This window comes from Silurus meridionalis, chromosome 13 (assembly GCF_014805685.1).
Source record: "Silurus meridionalis isolate SWU-2019-XX chromosome 13, ASM1480568v1, whole genome shotgun sequence".
In the NCBI taxonomy this organism is placed as follows: domain Eukaryota; kingdom Metazoa; phylum Chordata; class Actinopteri; order Siluriformes; family Siluridae; genus Silurus; species Silurus meridionalis.
In genome coordinates, this window is record NC_060896.1 from 11,044,467 (window position 1) to 11,054,917 (window position 10,451).

Here is a 10,451-nt window from a genome sequence, read left to right on the forward strand (position 1 = left end):
AAGATGATGTTCAAAAAAGAACTTTCTAACTGTGTGTATTCTTTAGGAAATCGACACCATCCAAATTACGTAGGAAGATTTCATTGCCTTTTGAACATGCCTGTGTTTCTCCCAGGATGCTGCTTTTTGTAAAAAAAGAAGTCTAAAGGAAGTATGAAGAAAGCAACAAAAGGAACAAAACCCATGACGTTCGCATTTTTTTATGTAGATTTCTTTGTAACCCTAAAAATGTGCAAAAATATAAACTTTTAAAAGCTTTAAAGCAGTATAAACCCACTTACAAAAAGATTTCTGTAATATAATTAGTCATCTTGAAAGACTACAAAAGAACCTCTTGAAAAGCACTTACATTTAATCACTGAATTACACTGCAAAGTGAACAATTATTAGTGTCAAACACTGAAAAGATTTATACATCACAAACCTAAAAAAAAGCGTCAATAAAAGTTTTATAAAAAAAAAAAAAACTGTGATAATAAAGGAAAAAAGTGGGACTGTTTTCATAACTGTTCCACAAAGTACATTTAGCCTCACTTTCAAACGTGTGGGATCTTTCTTTTTTTTTTTTTATCTAATCTGGTCATGCACTTATTATAAAAGATTATTTCTATAATAATCAAGGCAATGAATCAATGAATCTGCTACTGCTTTATGCAAGATCTGGACAATTCTCTGTGTCCATGTTGCTCTAGTTTCTCTGACGTCAGATCACACCACCGTGGAGGTCGCATGAAAATATTCATTAAACTAGGGTGTCGTTTTTTTTGTATATATTAAACCAGCAAACGCACATAGCAAAATATACATCATTATCACACACAACAAACAGGAAAGGGCTTGTGCAGTTAGCTCTGAATTATTAGCATTATTGCTAAATAAGTAAGAGAAATCTTAAGGAAAAAATGTTACTTATTTAAACACTGAAAAAACCCAGAGCCATTAACATTAAAACCTGTCCATGAGTAAATTATTATCTCCTTCAGAAATTCAGACGCATGGTACCTTTATATATTTCCCCTTTGTGTTTTACTTTTATTTTAATTGACCTGGAAAATAGTCAGTGGATTCACTGGGGTATAAATGAGCCACATTTTCTTATTCCTTTATGCAAATGAATAATAATATAATAATAAATCAAATGAGACGTGTGTGTTGATCTTCACGAATCAGGCGATGGCTTTTAACATACACCCATATTAGTGTTTAGGGCAAAAATGACTTAGCTTTAAAACAAGGTGATCTCTACTGATCTTGGATGTAGAGATGTGCTGGTGTATTTTGCTAAGAGTGCAAACATTTCTGCAAAAGGATCAAATAAGATTGGCAGAATAGCACAGTATTTTTGCCCACATCACAGCAGCCAGACACCACCTCCATGCCAAGAATTACTTAACATACAAAATATCATTTTCTTTTCTTTACCTTTTTTTTTTTGGTCTATCGAACTTCAGATACCATAAGCACCCGAAGTTTAATAAACAGTACTAGAAGTTTGACTATAGGTGCATTTGATGTAAGAAGAATGGATATACAGAAAAGCATCTCATCTCTGTTCAGCATGATCAACTATCTCTGATGTTGTGAGGCTGTGCTTTTTTTCCCCCCCTTAAGGGGCCCAAGAAACTTCCAAGGACAAAGAGTCCATCTACTACCAGAAGATGTTGATGAAAGTTAGACGCTGTAGTAAGTTCTGAGTGGTGGGATTTTTCAGCAGGTCCAAATGATAAATATAAAACACTCACGTCCAACACAAACTGGATCAATGGCCAACTCAATCCCCTGACTGAAACCTGTAAAGTGCACTGGAAAGGAATGTCCAAAAACACATACATTACAGAACAGTGAAATTATGCCAGTTTGGTAGGAATTTGGGTTCAGAGTTCAGGGTTTGGCACCCTTGGAGCAGAGAGATTCAAGAACCTTGATCAAGAGGGCAGCCTGTTGGTCCTGAATGCCCAACCTTCAGATAAGTAATCCAGCGCATCACCCAGTGAGGCACTACTTTCCAAAACAATGTTGCTCAAGCTCTTTTTTAACCCTTTAATAGTCTAATTAACATCTAGATCCAGACATGTCGATGCGCAATTATTTGAAAGTTCAGAATTCTCTCAATTTTCACTGCAAAGACAATTTTCCCATTTTTGTGTTGTGTGCCAATGAATATGCCAACAAGCAGGCACAAAAAGTGCCACAGAAACCAATGCCTTAATCACTGCTACATGTAGTACATTTTATAAAGTGTGAAACTGCAGGCTGTATGTGGAAAAACATGACATGAGTTTCCAGTCTTGCTATATTTTCATTCTCTTGTATATTACACAGACCTTTTCCAATTCACCAGATCTGATTCTTTTATGAGTATGGCATTAAGAATATTCATAGATACTATGCATACCGTTTATAGGATTATCGGCAGGGAGGTGAGGGACGTGGATATTCGGCTGCATTATTTTCCGAGCAGATGACACACGAAAGCAGCTGAAAACCGTGCAACTGTTTTAAAGAAGAGCCTTTGCTTTTATGGCCTTGAGGAAGAACTCGTGCATAGCGCTTGTCTGCTGATTGTAATCTGCTTTCGCCAACAGGTCCTTTGAGCCCGTCCGTCTTCTCAGAGACGAAGCAGAAGGTGAAGCAACAGCATGCTGCTGAAAATAACCTACTTTAACCTACTTTTGAGAACGGTTTGGCTCGCGTTATACGCCAGCTGTGCGAACAGGGTACAGGAGGCCTTTCTCGTGCCCGTTTTCCGAGTTGATTCCAATCGCTTACGTTTTATGTGCAAATAATTTACTACAAGAACAAGCTGGTTCAGACCGTCCATGCCAAAAACCTCAGACACGAAAAAGCATTTGTGCGCCAATTCAGACAGAAGTTATTGCTCTTGAGGAACTGACCAAGCGATGGGAATAAAGCTACAGAATTCTGCACAGATTTATTTTTTTTTGCTCCACAAACATAAGGCGCTTTCTTTCTCGCTTCTCACGATGCACATTTTCCATTCGAGAATTTACTAACTCACTGTTTTCAACTTATACACGTAACTGTGTGCTGTTGTACTACAGGTTCGCGTATAAAATGGCGATCGTCTACACGTGTACTATTCTTACCTACTACATGACAAACGGAAAGATGTGCTCCGTTAGCCAAAGCAATTCGAGAGCAATCCACACATCCTTCCTGTGTTTTGGTTAGTTATTTTATGTAAACAGATTCTACAAGAACTCTGAAACAATCGTCCCAGTGAGTACGTATTCCTGCCTTGTTCCCTGTTTCCCTGAGATAGACACCAGATACAATGCAACCAGGACCTAAAGTGCTTACTGAAACATTTTTTTACCCCTTATCCAAACCAGGACCTTTATAAAGTCATAAAAAAGGAAAACAAACATATACCATATAAACCTACTTCACTAAAACATGTAAGGAGTAGGCAGGATGACTTTTAGGGACGAAATCAAAGAGCAGTGCAAGTTGTTTTCACTGATTTTTCTTGAATTCTTGGACTTATTTCAGGGAGTGGCTCATAAACACAGGTTCCTTCTGAACTGTCGATCGATTGTGCAGTAAATATACACCTTTTGTGGACACAGGTTTGCTCTAGATGTATCACTTTGCTATGGTTTTGGTTTGGTACTGAAAAACAAGAGGTGAAGTGAAACGCTTTTTTGGCCGTCATTATTTTCCATCTTGTATAAAATCTTTTTTAGCCAGATGATGTTACAAAACAAATAATGATAATAAATAAAAGTAAAATAAAACCAGAGGCTGTTAAACACTAAAGTGTAATGTGCTAGTGCTCCAGTCCCAGTCAGGTTTTATACCTTTTATCAACGACAACTCTTACTCTAGTGCCAGGAATCAGAAACAGGAAGTAAACTTGTGTAAAATCACATTACTCAAAAAAAAAACAAAAAAAAAAACGGTTCGACTGAAGTAAACTGCTTTTAGTGTAAAAACAACTTGCGAACATCCTAAGACATAAAGCTTAAACATAGAATTGCTTTTATTGCTCGATCACACAGTATCTAAATCTTTGTTCCAAAACATGTATAGGCAATAGCGATCGACAATTAACACATTAAAATGTATGTATTTTAAATACATGAATGTATTTGAATGCATTAACTGGAGTATGAGATATATGGAGGCATAGCAGATACAGACGCTGCCGCTGACTTTCATACATGTTCTCCACGTGTCTGTTTGCTCCCTGCATTAAAATAATATTGCAAGTTATTTTTTTTTTATGATAAATAGCTTATAGGTGTCAGGTGTGTTTTTACAGTGTCTTGCAATGGACTGATGACTAATCCAGTCTTACGCAGTGTTTCTGGTATAGACTCTGGACCCTGATAAAACCAGTTCCTGTAACCACCACCACCAAAACACTGTACACATGATATATTGTATATATTCGGTTTACTTAATGAAATCATGACTTTACAGCAGTGTTGCTTTACTCTTAAGGTACATACACACACAAGTTAGACTGGGATGGATCAGTAATTAATATAACTGGGGTTGTTTAATCATGCTTGTTGACAGTGTGGTGAAGACATCAGAGCTCTGGCCTGCAACACTAGTGAGTTTGACCTACATATTACACAAGTGCAGAAGCACACTTGAGGTCCAGGAACACTGACAGGAAAGAAAATCAAACACAACGTATCGTTTACATTGTCGTACAGTGTGCATTTTTCATTCCTGATCTATCCACATACAACAACAACAAAAAAAAACAATAAGAACATCATCCACTTTTATATAGATCACCATGATCACCACATGATCCTCCTGCTTAACACAACACTGATCATTTTATTGGACCTGAACAATAAATCTGGAGGCATGCTGACTTTCCCCTTCGAGTTATCTAGAAAAATGAACCTGACTCAGAGCAAAAAGCAGGGCTTAAAATAAAATAAGACCTCCTGGGATGATGCCAGAGAAACATCATTCACACGTTTCATAAGCACCAGGACAATCTAGGTTATGGGCTTCTAGGAAGCGTCCCAAAACTATTCAATTACACTATTTTCCTGAGATGTGCACAGACCCTGGGGGTCAAACTCACAATTTTCTATTATCTTCCCCTGATAAGAGAGATGATCTGGGCTACTTTATAGGTCGTGGACGAATCTTTTAGTTCTTATCAATCGAGAAGTGATATAGTAGGGGTACAACAAAACAATAAGTAAAAAAAATAAAAAAATAAATAAAAAAAATCACATAGATGACATCGGGTACGTTTGGCTTAATATTAACGTGTGAGCAAAAACAAAACAAAGTTTATATAGACGCGTGTTTCCGGGCCTGGCAGCAGAATTATAATCAAACTCTACATCTGGGTGGAATAAAATGTACTCGAGATGAACACTGTTCCTTGTAATGTACCGCAATGATTCCAATGCGTCCAGTTCCGTCCAGAACATCAGCAACACCCAGCGTCAATCCTCCACTGCGCGAGTTTGCTCTACTGAACTACTGACCTAGTTTGCGAGCGCAGACCAATGAGAGAGGAACACCGACATCTCCACCAGTCCCTCCGCCCGCACTCTGTCCGCGTACACGAAAAAAATAAATAAAAGAAGCCACCGGTGGATACGTCGGATACGGGGTTTAAACACCCCCCATCGACCTACCTGTTTCTCCCCCCGGGGCTCTGTCACCGGCAGGAGCCGCCGCATCGCTCGCCGACATGGCTGGAGCCGGTGCGCCGGGGCCCAGCGCTCGCCTGCATGTGGAGGAGTAGGCGGTAGTAAACGCTTGGAGAGGGCGTTGGGAGGGGGTGAGAGGAGGAGGGAGGCGCGGGTGCTGGAGAACCGGATGAAAAACGGACTTTTTCGGCTTTTCCGTCTGTCACCTGGATTAATCGGAGGAGGCGGGAGACGGTGAGAACCGCAAGCGAGCACCGAGTGCGGGCGGTGTGTGTGTGTGTGTGTGTGTGATCCGGACGCAGAGGATGGAGACACCGTGCGGGGAAACGCGGAAGCGGACGCACGTGGCTCCTCCCACCGCGACCAAAGCCCCGCCCCCTTCGCGCCCCGTTCCCTCACGTTCCTGTAAAGCAGCAAGTCACGCGATATGTTATGCAACCTGAGAGAAATGCGGTCAGAGATTTAGGAATCGGTTTAAGCGTCACGACTACAAAAGTGTGTAATGTCGGTCGATAGCTGGTCGAGTCCTCTGTTAGGGCGATTGGTTACTTATTTATTCATTTATTATCATCCTCATTATTATCCAATTCGCATTCTTTTCTAATTTAAGTCAACGTTTTTTATTTACACAAATGTATTATTGGCAGCAGCTTGAGCGAACAATTTGTTTCATTCTTTCTAACCACATTAGTTGTGTAAAGCTGCTTTGAGACAATGTCCATTGTTGAAAGCGATATGTAAATAAAAATGAACCGAAAAGTCAAATCTTTCTTTGTATTTTCAAAGTTTCTTAGTTTTTTCTTCATCCAGAACATGTTGAAAATGCTGCCATTTACTCCACATTTATGTGTAAAATCATCCTTATGAACCATTTTAGACCAAATCCATCAGTTTATCTTCTGAACCCATTCTTCAATAGAAAGGAAATCTACACATTTGTACATGCAAAGTCAGTATTTGCTCACATTTGAATAGGGACCTATGCATATTTAAATATTTAAGATATTAAGCTTTTGTTATTTAAATAACAATTTCCAAATATAAGAACCTACAATAATCAAAAGTGCTATGTATTACTCTTTATTTTATCTAATTAAATATTTACATTGTCAGCGTGCACAAGAGGACAAAGCAGGACTTACAATATGGCACTAAAAACCAGGGGTCATCAATCTTTTTGAAACTGAGAGCTACTTCTTGGAAATTGTTTTTTAATTTTTTATTTAAAGGTGCAAAATGTCATTTTGCCCATTTAACAAAAAAAAGCATATATTTATGGTATATGGTATACAGTAATCCCACGTTTATCGCGATGGTTACGTTCCAAAAACGCCTGTGATAAACGGACACCACCCCAAAAATGCTATTTTATGTATACAGTACTGTGCTGTATTAACATTTTACTTCATTTTATAATTAATAATTATATTTTTATTATTACATTTTATTATTTCAACATAAAACTCCATAAAAATAAGTTTTTTGGTCTATCGTGTTATCCGCGAGAGGCCGGGAAAATCAACCAAACAAATTAGTTATGTGGTAAATGCAATTCCGCGATAAACCGGGGGTGAGATTCGAACTGTGGTAAAGCGGGGGATTACTGTATTTGGTTTTATGGTATATGTCTTTATCAGCTTTGCAAAACTGGGTTTATATATTTTTGCAGCATTTTCTATAGACAGATCAGATTGAGGTCTGGGATTTGACTGGGCTCCTCTAACACCCTTAGGTTCAGGTGGTTTTAAACCACTCTAATGAAACTTTGGCACTAAGCTTAGGACTGTTTTCCAGTCAGAAGGTGATCCTCAGCCCCAGTCACCTGTCTCTGTTGTTTGGTCCAAAATTATTTTCATGACTCTCTGATCTCCACTCCAGCCACTGCTCACAACCTTGGGATAACCATGGACAATTAACTGTCCCTTACTCACATGTTGCTAATGCCACACTCTCTTGTTGGTTTCTTTTCTACAACTTTAGAACGATTACATTTTTGTCAACACTTGCTGCTCAGGTGCTTGTTCAGTCTCTTGTCATTTCAAGACTGGACTACTGCAACTCTCTGCTGATAGGTCTATCTCTGAACACTATTCTTCCTTTGCAAATGATCCAAAAATGCAACTGTGAGACTTGTTTTCAACCTGCCTCAGTTCTCACACATTACCCTTCTATTGGGCTCCCTCCACTGACTTCAAGGTAGCTGCATGCATCTGATTCAAAATATTGATGCTTGCCTACAAAACCAAAAATGGACCAGCAACCTTTTACCTCAAAACTCTCATCACGCTTCGCACTGAACCATCTTCCTCAGATTGTCTAGTACTGCACAAGTGCTGAGGTGCTGAAATTAATTTCCCCTAGGTGTCCAAAAGGCGGGTAAAGACCTACCTCTCCCTGTTCAAAGTTCGAACACTTGAACTGACACTTGTTTTTCTGTTTGTGTTATATCTTTGTGTTATAAAAGTGTGCTATAATTCCTATCTTAAGAGTTTAGTCTGAGGGTATTCTAAGTTTGCAACAAAGTCAACCAGTATTGATGTATTTATCGATAGAGATTTCAAAACACTTTTGTGCATCGATCCGGATAAGGGTGTCGGCTAAATGCTGTAAATGTATGTGTAAATATAAAATAGGCACCTGTACTAAAATATTCACTTAACAATATACAGAATAAAGGCTATAATTCTAAAGGCACAAAAAGCTCCAAAAATGTAAGCATACTTGTAGTTTTTGCACATTTTTCCATTATGTTCAAATAATTTTACTTAACAATTTGCCACAATCATTTTCATGTAAGTATAAAAGTGTAAATAATCAGTAATTAATAATCACTCTATTTACAAGCTGACCTATTGTTCTTTTGTTGCTTTTTCAAAGCCTAACACCAAAAACACCTAAGTAAAAAGGAACAGAAAACTTACCAAAGGATGTTGCAACAACATAAATTTTCATCTCAACATCAGGAAAACCAAGTAGTTGTTGGTGGAGTTCTGGCCAGGCAAGATCCCCCCCTCACCGTATGAGGCTAAGGAGTAAAGATAGTGGACATTTACAAGTTCCTAGCAACCAACTGGACTAATAAGAGAACAAAGAGTCCCTCTACAGGAAAGGACAGAGCAGGAGTCTTAGGTTTTTTTAAGTGTGCACTAGCCTGCCACTCATGTCTTACCAGTCTGTAGTGGCCAGCACTATCTGTGGTCTGCTGGAAAGTGGCATTGGGACTTGTGGTCTCAACAACCTGAGCAATTTGGTGATAAATCCAAGCCCTGTGGTGATGATGGAATGGAACTGTACAGTGTGGAGGCAGTGAATGAGATGAGGTTGAGAGGGAAACTGAAAACTACCATGGGGCAATCCTTCTTATTCTGTCTATGATGAAGTTGTTTTGCAATTCATTAAGTTAAGTGGCAACAGGCCAATAGCATGGTTTACAAACTTGCAGAAAACTGAAAACTGTGGCACAATTTTAGAATAATGTTCCTCAAAATCAAATTATATCTTTGATTATCTCTTTATCTACTGGACATAGTATGATTATAAGATTCAAAGACTCTGGAGACTCAAGGGTGAAAATCTTTGGGCTTCCAGGAGGCACTGAATTGAAAACAGGCATGATTCTGTAATGTAAATCAATGCATGGGCTCAGAAACACATACATAAATGCTGAATGCTGAAAGATATATGCAGGATTTAAAGTATCAAATGCTTCCATGCAGATGACGTCTTTTTCACTAAAGACCTTGCATAAGACAATGCTAAATCATGTACTTCTCTTTCAACAGGATGGATTTGTACTAAAGAGTGTGTGTGTGCTGAACTGGCCTGCCTGCAGTCCAGACTTTTTACCAATTAAAAATATTTGGTCATCATTAAAGCGAAAAATATGGTAAAGAAAAGCCAGAATTGTTAAAAAGCTAAAATCTTGTAACATACACAAATGTGACAACAATCCTCTCCTTATACTCATGCAACTGCTCACCTGAGGTGCCAGACAGATACAGACTGTTGTTAAAAGAGGAAGGGATGCTACAGAGGGGTAAATTTGAACCTGTCCCAACTTTTTTGAGATGCGTTTCAGACATCAAATGCAAAATTATCTTATTTTGTGTATAATGGTGCAATTCCTTAGTTTAAACATTCAATGTTTTCTTTATTCTGTTGTGAATAAAACATGGGTTTATGAAATTTGCAAATCACTGCATTGTGTTTTAATTTACATTTAAATTTTTTTTTACTTTTTTGCAATTGGGTTTGTATTGATTTAAATTTTGCTTGGATTTGCCTCTAACTTCTAACTAAATTCCTCCAACTTAACTGGCCCTTAGCAGAGCAGTTTCTCTAAAAGATATTTTGAATATGCATGAGAAACTAAGTAATATATTATTTTGTTATTAACAAAGCCATAAGTAATTTTTTGTGCAGCTTTTTTGTAAATTCTTTCTTTACAACCTAGTAAAAATAGACTTTGGATAATGAAGTCATTATTTTTAAATAATTGGAATATTTGAAAGCAAATAATATGAAGCTATCCTTTTCTCACCATCTCAAATAATCGCAATAATCTCAATAATCTGTGGAGATCCTGATAAAATTTGCATATCAGATAGCTACATTTTGGCTATTTACACCATGGGCTGTTCAGTTTTTTAATTAATTTTCTGCAACAGGTCACTGGTACCAACTGCAAGAGATTCCAATAGTAATTGTGTATATAAAAGTTTCGCATAAACAGATGTGTGTTAGTTGATATGATCAAGTATTTTTGTGAGGAGACAATTGGTTGGCATATTTGGA

The 10,451-nt window shown here is 37.9% G+C and overlaps 1 protein-coding gene across 1 annotated transcript in view; it reads right to left on the minus strand.

Moving 5' to 3' along the window:
• arntl2 (aryl hydrocarbon receptor nuclear translocator-like 2) overlaps window positions 1–6,390 on the minus strand; it is a 28,091-nt gene extending 21,701 nt beyond the window's left edge. The window contains exon 1 of the mRNA XM_046865006.1: window positions 5,643–6,390. Coding sequence (XP_046720962.1) covers window positions 5,643–5,700 — 58 coding nt within the window. The 5' untranslated portion in view covers window positions 5,701–6,390. The remainder of the gene's footprint in view (window positions 1–5,642) is intronic.
• Window positions 6,391–10,451: the final 4,061 nt, after the last annotated feature.